The sequence below is a fragment of the Podarcis liolepis genome (genome assembly GCF_965112155.1).
Source record: "Podarcis liolepis genome assembly, chromosome: 4".
NCBI lineage: Eukaryota > Metazoa > Chordata > Lepidosauria > Squamata > Lacertidae > Podarcis > Podarcis liolepis.
In genome coordinates, this window is record NC_139558.1 from 77,142,443 (window position 1) to 77,156,273 (window position 13,831).

The window sequence follows — 13,831 nt, forward strand, 5'->3', positions numbered from 1 at the left end:
AAATCAAATACTGAGCATGCCAATATTCTTTATTTCACATCTAAAGTAAAATCAATAATTACAAGACAAGACACAAGTATTTCTCCTAAACAGCCCTATGGGAGAAGTTACCGCATAATACCTTCGACTGAGTTTCAGTTGAAGCATTGCAAGCTGGCTACTGGGCACCCAAAATTGGTACACTCACTAGTCTTATTAGAGGGAAGCTCTTCCATTTCTCCCTCTCTCAAAAAACAACTTTCTCCTTGATTTCTTTAAAACTAAAAGACAAAGAGCTGCTGAGTCCACAGAAGGCAGCTTCCCTACCTTCCTGCCCTTACTAGACAGCCCAGCAGAGGCTTGCCATGGAGTTTTAAGGAAATGTGGGCACTGAAAGTAGCTGCAGAGCAGAGATTGTACGATCTATAGCTACGAACACAAGCATCCGTCCATTTTGGTTCTCCTAGCTTCCCATTTCCCCCCAATTCAGTTCTCTACATTTCTGCAGTAATGTGGGATTTTGTGTTGATTTCTCCCAATACATACGTTTTTGTAGGTATCTTTGATTAATATCCACATTCTTGCAATTTCCTGTAATACATGAATTTTTGTGAACATTTTTTCATTGGAGAATTTTGTCACAAAAATCTGATAGTGTGAATTTGGAAGGACGGCTATGGTTCAGTTCTCATATTGTTATGGAAAGTGAAAATTTGATACCTTTAACAGAATCAAATCTCTCTTCTGTTCCCATTCACAGCAGACCAGAAGAATAGGACACAAACATGCCTTGGCCACCTTGAAAGTAAGGAAGTTCAAATAAAATCTGCATCCCAGCACTTGAGTATTTCAAAATTTTATCCTTTGATCATTCTTTAAATAGAATTTCTTTTCTCATAAATTGCTGAATAATTCATTTTTTTAAAAAAGGGATATTTTTTTAAAATACAATTTTAGCTACCAATACACTTTTTCAGTATATCCACCTACCTTCAATTTAACACATACCAGAAGAGTGCCTTGTCTGATTCCACTATTTGTACTTCACTGCACTAGATCCAGAAACAGTGCAATGAAACACATACAGTGGTACCTTGGTTCTCAAATTTAATCCATTCTGGAAGTCCGTTCCAAAACCAAAGCATTCAAAAACCAAGGCATGCTTTCCCATGGAGAGTAATGCAAAATGGATTAATCCATTCCAGACTTTTACGTAACACAGTCAACAAAAACAAAACAAAAAGAGCCGCAAAAACAAAAAGGCAAAATAAATAGCAAAAACAGACAGACCTCAGTGTAACACTCAAAATGGAAGCATGGCACTCAAAACAGAAGCTTAACACTGAAAACAGAGCACATTCGGCTTCCGAAAAAAGTTACTTCCTTCCGGGTTTGCAGTGTTTGGGTTCCAAGTTGTTTGATAACTAAGGTACCACTGTACTTCATTTGATTTTGACAGTGTATGTTGGTAACTGTTTAGCAGTTCCAACTTGAACCAAGCAATCATTGAGAGGTAAGGCAAGACTTGACAAGTACATTGTCCACCCCTGCTCTTTGCCATGAGGTGCCTTCTAGACATTGCTGCCCCCATGGTCAAGGTTCAGGGATGATGGGAGCTGTAGCTCAACATCATCAGGAAGGTTCCTTGTTGGCTAGCGCTGGCGTAGGGCTTCAATACAGGACAAGGCAAATAAAAGACATCATTCACCACTTCTTTATTTAAAACAAAAAACAAAACAAAAAACGTCTGTCCATTCACATTTTGGTCCTTTTCGAGTATTTCCTTAATCCTACAAGAGACAAAGCAACAAAAACAGCTCCTACTGCAACTACAAGGGCTCTCTCCCATTCTTTTGACAAGACTGGACTACTCCAATGGGAACCTGCAAGAGATAATTAATTAATTAACCGGCTAATTAATAACCACAGAACTCTAGTTTTCTTGTGATTCAGCGAAGTCCTCAACAGAGAAGTGTATGCAATACTTTCGTACATCAGCATTTTCACACGATCCACCTTGCCATATACCATTTGCCTACCACTGCCATATTTCTTCAAATTCTTCTTACAAGGCTACCTAAGGAGAAGCCATTTTGCCCACACATGCCAAGCATATGCCACAGAGGACCAGGACGCCCTCTGGGCCCATATATATATATATATATATATATATATATATATATATATATATGTATGTATTCCATGGAGCAGATTTCTTTAGGTACGTAGTGTAAGCTTGAACCATAAGCACATCCATGCAACTGAAAGGTGGCTGCTCAGAAAAGGCTTAGAGGACTTTTGTTCTTGCTCTTTATGACCAATATAGGAAATTTAAAAAAAACCAAAACCCAAAATGCAGCAGTGTAGACAACCCTTAGCTTAAAATTTATGCATCCGAGCCAGTTATGAATTTGGCAGATTAGATCTATATTAAGAATAGTAAGTCTCCAACACACAAATACAGTTTCAAAGTCATGCCCATGAAAAGAATAGGACCCAATTCATCATGGTATTTCATGGCAACAGTCATTATCTCTCCCCCCCACACACACACACACAAATAGTATTCCCATCTCAATAGCTACTTCCCTCTCACCTTTCTGTTCAACATTGTCCTGTTCTTTCTCCATCTGGAAGTCTACAGGTCCTTCTGCCATCACTAGGCTCCTTGGAGTGTCCTGTAGGGCTTGGTTCTCAAGCGATCTCCTGGCTATTTGACAAGAGAAGTTAGCAGGCAAGCGATTAATACAGATGTTCCAGCTCTTGTGCTGATCATGTCTCCCCTTTCCTTTCAGCCTCAGGATTACCACTGAGGCACTCAAGGGAGCTTTGCATTGAAAGGCTGCGTTTGAGGCAGTCGCTAGGCTTTCTGGGAAGCCATAAGCATTCAGCACCTCATTCGGCTAGTTACTCCTGCAGAGCAGCACACTGCGCTAGATGCATTTCCACATATTGTCAGATCTCATGCACAAAATTCCACATAAAGATCTGAATTGGCCTCCCACAGAAGAGTAATCTAGGGATGGCTGATGCATAAATCCTCCAGAGGCGACACTGCAAGTTTGTTTAGTTTTGCAGAAAGCGCCTTGAAAATTTGTACAGAACCGTCTATTCATCACAGCCTCCTCTCTGCATTGGAGTGGAGAACCACAGGCTCCAGGGCCAAATGTGGCCATCAGACCTTTAAACTCTCTACAGACCACAGCCCCTCACTGTTTTTGCCTGGCTGGAATATGGAACTAGATCCTGCTTGCTGTTTGGGTCATTTATTCTGCACCAATAGTTCCTAACTGGTTGCCACTGCTCAAGGGAAGTCAACTCTCTTTGTTACAAGAGGAAGAAGTTCTTCTATATCCTCTTTTAGCAGTTTTGGAAGAGAAAAACAAAATGGCAGCTGAATAGCTGGGGAGCCATTACCTCTGATCCTAGGACAGTGAGCCATGCAGGATTCCACAGTGGATGGGACACAAGCAGCAGCGCTGCAGTGGAAGTAAACCTGGCAAAAGACAGTCAGACTTATTCACGCCTGTTAAAAGTACAAATCTAAGAGGGTTGTTCTATACACTGCCCACCTATGCTCACACATCCTTTAACAGGCATACTGTGCATTCCAAGTCAATTGCCCCACCCAAATCTGGTGTTAACAGCATTTAACCAGACTTTGCTATGCTTAAACACAAGTAGATGGACCTTCATTGTGGAATGGCCCTACATTAAGAAAACAAAATGACTTGTCCTGAAGGATCTGGGCTGGGACCCTCAAACCTCCTTCTGGCTCTGAGGACTCTTTCCTCTCAGGCCACATCCTTCACCAGCCCTACTCCATGCCCTCCCTGAAAGCTTTTGCTTGGCTCAAAACTTGCCCTACAACTGTGTTAATGCTTCTTCTTTGCATAGATGGAGGATAGAGAGTTACGCTGTGGTTTTGCATGGCTGGAATGCAGCCTATAGTATGAAGAGATAAAAGTCGCATTTGTTGCTCTAGTCCCCACTGGTATGCGGCCCTCAAGTGTTGCCCAGGAAGGCATGTCACCCTTACGCCAAATGCAACTCTCTACCTCTACTGCATACAGTAGAAGCAAAAACAGTCACATTGTGGAAGGTTGTGTGTCTAGACCCAGCTCCTTGGGACAAGCTTCTGCCCACAGCTGTGAAATCCTGCACAATGAATGTCTGTAAAACACACTGCTGTTTAACAAGTGCATACGTAATAATTTTCTCTGGCTGCCCGAATGGTATATGCCCAAAGATGGGGGGAAAACAGTTCCAATGAAAGATGATTGGCAAATAAAACTGATGGAAAATATGGAAATGGCGGTACCGGAAGAATAAGAGATCAAGCTGAGAGACTTTCTTTTAGTAGACTGGGAAAATTGTATGTAATTTAAAACATTAGCAAGAATGACAAACATGAGCAGTAACTTAAAGGGAGTAAAAAGGTTAAATTTGTAAATAGGTTTGAATTGGTTATGCAGTTAGATTACGATATAATAGAACAAAGCACGGAGGGGAGTCAAAGAAAATGTAAACTGACTTTCTTTAGATTTAATTCTTGTTGTTGAAATATTGTAAGATGGAAAAATGGAAAAATAGCATTTAAAAAAATCCAATTTTCTCAACGATTCATGATAGATGGTTCAGTCAGTAGAGTATCTCAAGGTCATGGATTCTGGAACCACGTCGTGGGGCCAAAGGGGGTTGGGACTAGATTACCCTCATGATCCCCTTCCTACTCTACAATTCTATGATTTCATGATTCCGTAATCTGATTCAGTAATCTATTCTCATGCATCACTCTTTCACAAGCTAGGACCCTGGTGAAACTGGGGAGCTCTTACTGGTCCAGTAAGTGCCTGCCGGGAAGCAGTGCTGAAAGTGCTGATGACAAAGCGTTGGTAGTGAGATGGAAATTGTAGCCCTGAAACTGCTCCCACGAGGATGAACCGAGTCTGGTAGTTGTCTCCTTCATATGGACACCTGTAAGAGAGGAAAATGCTGCATTATGTGAAATGCTCTTCAGTAGTCTCAAATTCCTAGCTTATCTTGGAGGTCTTGCCTGTTCATTAAGATGGGCCACTGAGGCCTCTGCAGGGGGTTAGTACTTGGTGTGGCCCAGCACTCATGAAGAACCAAGACAAGGTCTGGGTCTGTCCGCTGCAGGATCCGTACTTCCAAGTAAACAGAATCCTTCAGGAGCTTGACTACAGGATAGTCCCCATTAGCATAGTATTTGCTGTACTGTTGGTCTGCAGAATACAAATATTGCAAATGGTTACACACCACCGACTGAGAAGGATCACAACACCATCGCTTTAGAGGTTTTTATAAAGCTATGATACAGCTTTATGATGCAGCAAAATAGATATTTTTTATGAAGAAATGAATTGGCCATGGTTCACTGACTTGGTGGATGCTGTAGTTCAGGCTTCGTCAACCTCGGCCCTCCAGATGTTTTTGGCCTACAACTCCCATGATCCCTAGCTAGCAGGACCAGTGGTCTGGGATGATGGAAATTGTAGTCTCAAAACATCTGGAGGGCCAAGGTTGAGGAAGCCTGTTGTAGTTCATTTGCAGGGCCCAAGGCATCCTACTCCTGCTTGTAGCCTCTTGTTGTGGATGACTTACAAAGATCTAGCAGCGTGCCCAATTAATCCCTCCTAATCATCAAAATGTGTTTGTATCATGTGCAGCCTTCTATTGTCTTTTTCCTTGGAAAGTCAGTAGACACAATAATCACATTGCACCATGCACAACTCTTAGCAGGAAGTTTGCTGTTCTCGTGAAGTTACTTCCCCGTAAGTCCCTTTGTTCCAGATCAGTCTTCGGGGAAAGTTTGAAGATTGAGTTTTAGGGCTTCCAAGCTTTGTTCACACTATTGCAGAGGGATGCAGACAGCTACTAAACAGACGATTCTTTACAATACATGCAAGTAAGAAGTACACGAAGTGGAGAATAGAGGTGTCAGAAATTATGACAGCCATAGATTTTCCTCTCATTGACATGACACTTACTAGTAGCAATTCTAAGCTCGAGGCTGAGTGGGCCAAACTGAGTGATTGACGGTGGAGGCGGCAGGGTGAAGACTTGTACCATAAGTGGGAGGAAGCTCCCTGTTGAATACCTGCAGCTGACATGCAGTCTAGTGAAGAGCAAAGATAAAGAAGTTAGGTATTGGGGAAGAGCCATAGCTTGGTAGTAGAGCATCTGGCTTTGCAATCAGAAGGCTCCTGATTCAATCCAGGGAAGGACCTATCTCAAAACTTGAGAGCTGCAACCAGGCAATGCAGACAATAATGTGCTAGATAGACCAATAGCCTTAACACTGTAGTTTCCTGTGTGCCCAGATGCCATTATGTGTGAGTGCCAGTTACTATTACCTGAAGGTGCTATCTTGCATGAGTGATCCAGTGTTCCAGTTTTTGACATCATGGTGTGCTACCAGCTCATTTGCATATATGCCCTGATCGCCTGCTCCCTGTTTTTAAACATTAAAGATTAGTTGGGATTAATCCAGTTTATTTGCCCTGCAATCCTGCACCCAGAGAAGAATGAAGGAAACCTAAGAAGAGTCAAACATTTCTGAACCATAAAGTGCACTCTTGATAATACCTGTAAATTTAGAGGGGTTGCATCAATTGCTCACTTTCTCTGGCCTTAAGAAATTCAGAGCTTCCTCGTGGATGGGAGATTGCCTGCTCTTGATGATGTTACACTCCTTCTAAAGGAGCCTATACAGATTGGGCTCAAGTGGCCTTGGTGGCACAGAGTGCTTCCATCAGCTTTGGCTGGTGGCCCAGCTGTGCCCCTATCTGGGTAGGGATAGTCTAACTTCTGATGTCTATGCCCTGGATACCTTTTAGTTAGATTACTGCAATGTGTTATACCTAGGGCTGCCTCTCAAGACAGTTTGGAAACTTCACCTAGTGCAGAATTTAGTGGCCAGGCTTCTCACCAGGGAAGACAGTTTGAGCATATTGCACTGATCCTGGCCCAATTGTAGTGGCAGCCAATGCATTTCTGGGCCCAATTCAAAGTGTTGATTTTGACCTAGAAAGCATTAAAATGGTTCAGGACCATGGTACCTCAAGGATCACCTCTGCCCATATGAACCAATTTGGTCATCTAGCAGATTACTTTCCTCAGTAAAAAGGTAAAGGTAAAGGGACCCCTGACCATTAGGTCCAGTCGTGGCTGACTCTGGGGTTGCGGCACTCATCTCGCTTTATTGGCCGAGGGAGCCGGCGTACATATGGCCAGCATGATTAAGCCACTTCTGGCAAACCAGAGCAGCGCATCTCACTTTATTGGCCGAGGGAGCTGACATTTGTCCGCAGACAGTTTTTCCAGGTCATGTGGCCAACATGACTAAGCTGTTTCTGGCGAAACCAGAGCAGTGCACGGAAACGCCGTTTACCTTCCTGCCGGAGTGGTGCCTATTTATCTACTTGCACTTTGACGTGCTTTCGAATTGCTAGGTTGGCAGGAGCAGGGACTGAGCAATGGGAGCTCACCCTGTCACGGGGATTCGAACCGCCGACCTTCTGATCGGCAAGTCTTAGGCTCTGTGGTTTAACCCACAGTGCCACCCGCATCCTACTTTCCTCAGTACTTGCCCATTCCTGCCTCCCCTCACCCCTGTACATTTTCAGATCAGAGAGCGTATGCATGGATTTACAAGGGCTTTATTAACACAGCCCATACTAGCCTATGCTTTTCTGTGCATCTCTTCCCACTATGCCTGGGGATTTCAGCTATGGAATGGCCATGCAGAGGCTCCTTTTGTTGACCCCAGACTTACCTAAAACCAGAATAGTTCATCCAGGTATAATAGTGTGGTGCAGTCAAAGAGAAGGGTTATACCTCAGTAGTGACTTTGCACACAGAAGGTCCCAGGTTCAATCCCCTTCATCTCCAGGTAGGGCTGGGAATGCCCCTCGGAGAGTTGGAGAGTTGGGGAATGCCCCTCGGAGAGTTGCTGCCTGTCCATGTAAATGATACTGAGCTACAAAAGTACCAACATAGCCCTGTAACTATGGGTGCCCAGGGCTGTGGGTGCCATGCAGCGTGCACCAAAATTTGTGCGTGCCCAGTCCCTTCATGGGGAATGTTTTGGGTGCACGGGCACCTAGGGCCCAAACAAGTTGGCACCTATGCTGAGCTGGATGGCCCAGTGGTCTGACTCAGTGTAAGTACGTTTGCAAGCTGGTTGCTTAAATCAGGAGCTTTCAAAGCAGGTGGTTTTGTATTGGATTCCTACCAGAAAAGTAGTTCCGCAGGAAGAGAGTGGGAATTTGTAGAGGACAAAGGCATCGTTCTTTGTCACAGGAACACAACCACTGCCATATCCACTGACAAGATGCACAGAGTCCAGAATTAATGACGGCACAGTCACATCCCTGGACACTGCAATTGAGAAGTAGCCATCTGGAGTGCAGTGTGTAGTCACTGAAAAATGAAAGCCAAAAGCATTAGCATGGAATTCCACCACATACTTCTCATGGTTTCTAGAATTAACCATCCTTCCTTTTGTTGCCACCTGGCTCCAAGTGGAAGGCAACCATTTCAGCCATAGGAGGTACCAGGGCCACAGTAAAAGAATCCATTCAGATGCCTTACATTTTTCTGAAATGGAAGCTGAAAACTTCCAATTCCAGCAAATTCCAAGGTGCACCTTTTAAAATCTGGATTTAAAAAAAAAAATGCTTACCACATAACTAGATTTCCTTGAGCCTGCTTCACTTCTATGGTTCTTCCCCTTCTCTCCATATAAGCAAGGGAGAAGAGTTGCTTAATTAGACATTGCCTTGCAAAATATGGATTTGTGCAGCTAGGATGAAAGCTGTTTTCTAGACTGGAAATTCAGTTTCCCTTGACTTCTCTGAAACGAAGTGTTTTGTTCTCAAACCAGAACCTCAAAATATGCCTAAAGTACACTTCTAATGCAGGTGTCTTTTCTTTTTTTTTTTTAGAATGCCCAGCCTACCTGTATTGCCATAGTAACAAGGAACACGATGATCTTCAGTGGTATAACAGCAGCCTCTCTCTTCACATTCTCCCTGGGACACAGGTTGAGTGGCACAGGGAAGGCGGTCTTGTCTCTGCACTCCCTGGCATACGCTGTTGCTTGGAACATCTAACGCTGAAGGCCAGAGTGTTAGGGTTTGTTGTTACATCATCCCACTCATCCTAGGAACACATTTCTGCTATTGTTGAAATACTGCCTTTAGCCTGTCCTACATCATTGCAAATATGGTAGTCAGCATTTTGGAATGCTCCAAATACACATTTAGAAGAATCATGGGAGGGATTTATGGTGGATGAAAAGCCATATTTCCCTCTCTTACAAGACAACAGAATTTATCATAACCTGCAATTCTGTATTGACACAGGGCGCCCTCTTCCCCTTTCCCACCTGATGTCCTATTCTCAACCGATAATGGACTTTACCTTTGCTTCTTTCTGCCAGGTAATTTGGGGTGACATTTAGATTCTACAAGTTTAGATTCCAAAGTTGCTATACCTGGCAAATGGGTTGGGCATTTCAGGTCCTCTTCATAAAGAAGCACTTTGCTAACCGCTTCCAGTCCTTCAATCCTGAGCGTCATTAAGAAGTAGCTGTTCTGTATTAACAGACAAGGCAAGGCATGTTTGGAGATTTCTACTAACTGAACTAAGACAGAGATTACTCCCATAACTTGCACACTTATTAGAAGACAACAGTTTTCTACTATGCAATTATAAAAGCCCATTCTGCACGATTCATGATGCAAGAGACTGTTGAGGAATTCATTCATGAGTAACCTGGTATGAGGATCCTTCATACATCCACCCAATTCATGTAACTTATTTCAGTGACTCGCAGCTGATCCTAGTGTGACTGGAAATATTTGCCTATATGGTCCTTTATAGCAACCCTCTATGTCCCAGCAAAGGGTCAAGTTACTACCTTTTTGATAAAGAAACATCCAGTATAAGGAACAATGACCACGGTAGAGCCTTCTGGTTTCTGAGAGATGGAGACACAAGCAGATCTGTCAAGAGGATGGGACTGGCCTTCTGAATCTAGGAAAGAAATTGGTGCCCTCTTTGAGATCTATCCATGCAATGTCTTCATGCCAGGGGTCAACGCTCTCACCCTTACATTGCTCATCCTCAAACGGTTTGGCTCTAGTCAGTACAACACTTTTTAATCAGTCATGCCCTACGGCTTTCAATCTTTCTCTGATGTGTACAAATATATTTTTCCTTATTACCTAGCATACTGATCTGTTGTTGAAATATGAATCTCAACCCATTCAAAACCAGCTTCCTCAGTGAAGCTGCAGATTAATTCTACTTCTCTATTCTTTATGGTATCGCAAGGCTGGTCTGAAGCCTAGTTAAGATTATCGCCCCATTATTCCAACTCTGGTGTCCCCAGATTGTATGATACAGACCAATGGCCATCAAATGCCTGTTAGCAAAGCCAACACAGATCCTGATAACAAAAATTTAGGCATCAAGCAGTCCTTCACTTCCAAGATATAAGGATCAAGTACACACTACTTTTAGGTTTGTAGAGCCAGCGGCGTAGCGTGGGTTATCAGCACCCGGGGCAAGGCAAGTAATTTGCGCCCCCAAACCCGGGGCAAGGCAAGTAATTTGCGCCCCCTAACCACTAACCATGGTCATTATTACTGACGGCTCTACTCTGGGGCAAACGTCGTGGTGACTACTGCCCTCCGTGGTGTTGTTTTTGCAATTAAAGGACCCCTGCCTCAAATAAAGCATCTTGGGGATTGGGGACTGGGATTTGCCAAGGGAGCTGAAAATTGCAGTTCAGTGGTGGGTCAGGGGGAGAGGGTCCCTTCTGCGTCTGGGTGCCGCGGGCCCCTTTGCGCCAAGACGCGCATCTTTGGGCGTCGCGGCGCAGCCTTCTCAGTCTCCCTCCCCGGCCCGGCTAGTCCCGACGCGGCTTCTTTCTGGCGCGGGGAGGGGGCGGCTCTGGGGCCAGTGCGTCAGCCGGCCTCCGGCGCGGGTGAGGGGGGGCCCCGTCGGGGCGGGTGGGCGGTCTTGGCGCGCAGGCACTAGAGCGCCGCCGATGGTGCGGTTGGCGGGCTGCGCGCGTCCAGACAGCGACCCGAGCCTGGGCGGCGTGGCGCTTGGTGCCGGAGCCTCCGCCCGCAGCGCCCCGTCGGGAGACCTGGCCGGAAGGAGCCTCGAGCCGGCTGTCGGACGCGGTTGAAGCAGCCAGGGCGGCATGGCAGGCGGCGTGCACCCCCTGCACCCCCCACGCTACGCCACTGCTCTCTGCCCCACCGCCAGGCTTCGGAGCAGCCTTCCGAAGGCTGGCGGCGGGAGGAGGTCTCTCCGCCTGGACAGTGGGGTTCCTGCTTCCTCAAGGAGGGCCGGCCAAACGCGCCCCCCCCCAAATGTTGCGCCCTGTGCGGCTGGCACCCCTGGCACCCCCCACGCTACGCCACTGTGTAGAGCTTCCTAATTCTTATTATGATGGCTTTCCTTCACAGGCTCATGATTTCCTTGTCCTTCCAGTGTTATAGATAGAATGGCAACTACTTCACAAACCCAGGTTGCTCTCTGCTTCTTTAACAGCCAAATGCAGAAACTTGAGTGGATCATTTCCCACCATTGCCCTCCCCCACCCCAAAAAATGTAGCATTGGGATGATAGGGAACCTCTCTCATGTTGAAGCCTGGGTTAACGCTTCAAAGCTTCATTCAGGAGGAAAACTGACCAGGTAGTACATTTCTCTAAAGCCTTTGTAACTGTACTTGTATCAAGGCCTCCCAGCTCTTTGACACCATCTGCAAAGACACTCTAGCTTTTACAAGCACAGTTTCCCCTCCGAAGTCCTATGACCCACTGAATCACCATGACGGTTTAAACACGAAGCTCTGATTATTGTACTAAAGGCAGGCAGGTTCCTATTCTCCACATAAGAGAAGGGTCTGCCTGAATAGCAACCCTGTAACTAAGGACAAATTCATAAAAGCAGATATAGTCGCTCTGCAGCTGGTTTTTTCCCCACTGGGAGTTGGAATTTCCTCTTGCAACACAAAGCCCAAATTAATGCAAGGACAGCAGCCATTTGAGGAACCACTAGCAGCACCCAATAGCTTTAATATCAGATCAGTGTGAGCTGCACCTGTAAACAGGCCTTGATTGGTGTAGCAGCCAGCTGTTTGGGTGTCCTCTGCTTGGTTGTCCAAAAGAAGTATGGTTTAAAGAGGAAAAGGGAGAACAGAGGCCTACAGCCAACCTTCCCAATCCCACATCAGTCTACTAGACACACTCAGTCTAGTCAGAGGGAATTGCAGAGGGAAAGAGTATAATTCACAATACACCAGAAAATATAAAGCTTCTGTCTGAAACGCAAATTCCCCTTCAAATCTCCTTCAAAAAGCACCTTCGATAAGAATCTGCTTACCTCGAACAGTAAGAAAGTGAATTATCTCTGAATGGTTTGCAGGTAAGGTGAAGTGCAAGCTGTCCCTTCCACAATACAGTGTTCTACTGCTCCACAACCTTGGCAAATCTTTAAAGCCACTAGGAGCACCCAGAACAAGAGACACGAACAAACAAATAATCCAGAAAAGCATTGTGCCCAAAGGAGCCCAAAGCCATTTTACTACTGTCATCTTGTCTTAACAATAGTGACCACGCCTCCCAAAAGTCTTCATATATAGGCTTAACTAAACTGTGATTGGACAGAAGAAAGGAAGGGGTGCGGTTTCTTCAGGCCAGGTAGAACCACAACATAATGGAGCCATAGCTGCATTATAGCCAGCAGATGGCAGTAATAGGGTCTCTTCTAAAGGCTTGCATTGCTATGAGAATGCCTAGAGGAAGAGGAAGAAGAGCATCCTATTGGGAAGAACGGAATGAAATCAATGCACATCTTTCCACTGCCCTCCTGTCTACATTCCAGAAGCACCTGCTCCATATCTATCCAGCTTTATTTCTTCTGAAATTAGTTTTCTAAATCTATCTATATTTGCCAATGCAAAATAAACAAATTTCAAAATGGCAATAAAAGAGACAGCATCTGAAAATCTCCTCTGCTCTTTTACTGGGTCAGAACGATAATAAATTGTATGTGCGGGTGAAAAACAAAAGATGTAGTTGAATGGGAGGAGGAGGCAAAAGACTTGGTTTGCACAGAAGCCAGCGGTCTCTGTTGCCAGCTCAGGCAGTGCTGAACAATGTAGCAGCCTGCTTGGTAAATGATGCAAATGATTTCTATAACTGTGAGGCACATTCTTCAACATGTTATGTTTTTCAATGTATTATGCAGTTTTCTGATCTTGGAAGACTCATTTCGTAGTGCATCTATAGAAGCAATAGAGAAACAAATCAGAGACAGAAAATGCCTGCAACTTGCAACTAAACCCTCTCCAGAGTTAGGCAAGCTGACTTTGAGGCAACTACCACTTGCATAGGATTGGGCTGTCAGGCTGCAATCCAAAAGAACTTATTTGGGAGTAAGGCCCATTGAAATCAATGGGATTTACTTCTGAGTAAACATTCATAAGTTCACCTTGCACTGGGTGTCCAAACCACCAAGGGAGGATAGATGGCCCTTAACAAGTAATTTGTAGAAAGTTAGACATCGAGCAGGTTTTGTTTTTCCTGTCGTTGCTGCTTTGTAGCAAGAGAAGTTGCATTTTTAACGTTAAAGGCAAATAAGCATCTATCAGGAAACGTGATGGCAAGGGAATGCTCTCTTTCCCAAAGAACCAGAAGCAGCTGCCACAGAGGATCCATGGCTCTAACAGCTGAAAGTGCCCCAAGTATTGGATTCGCAAAATTTTGCTGAACTACAACTCCCATCAACCCTACCAAAGCATAGCTA

The 13,831-nt window shown here is 44.8% G+C and overlaps 1 protein-coding gene across 1 annotated transcript; it reads right to left on the reverse strand.

The window, feature by feature from the left end:
• Nucleotides 1-1,679: 1,679 nt before the first annotated feature.
• ZP4 (zona pellucida glycoprotein 4) lies at nucleotides 1,680-12,595 on the reverse strand. The gene is made up of 12 exons (XM_083498918.1): nucleotides 12,407-12,595; nucleotides 9,926-10,041; nucleotides 9,500-9,599; nucleotides 8,963-9,118; nucleotides 8,237-8,424; nucleotides 6,357-6,454; nucleotides 5,991-6,118; nucleotides 5,036-5,225; nucleotides 4,818-4,956; nucleotides 3,397-3,475; nucleotides 2,576-2,689; nucleotides 1,680-1,862 (listed from the first exon to the last, which is right to left on the reverse strand). Exons 1-12 carry the CDS (start codon nucleotides 12,576-12,578, stop codon nucleotides 1,735-1,737), a joined length of 1,608 nt encoding a protein of 535 aa, XP_083355044.1. The 5' UTR covers nucleotides 12,579-12,595; the 3' UTR covers nucleotides 1,680-1,734.
• Between the last annotated feature and the right edge of the window lie 1,236 nt (nucleotides 12,596-13,831).

Excerpts from the sequence above, each read along its gene's own strand:
- ZP4 (XM_083498918.1), bottom strand. The coding sequence starts at position 12,578 with ATGCTTTTCTGGATTATTTGTTTGTTCGTGTCTCTTGTTCTGGGTGCT. Across the intron at positions 5,226-5,990 it reads CGAGCTTAGAATTGCTACTA|ACCAACAGTACAGCAAATAC; the intron begins GTAAGTGTCATG and ends TGTATTCTGCAG. Across the intron at positions 1,863-2,575 it reads GGACAATGTTGAACAGAAAG|GTTCCCATTGGAGTAGTCCA; the intron begins GTGAGAGGGAAG and ends TATCTCTTGCAG.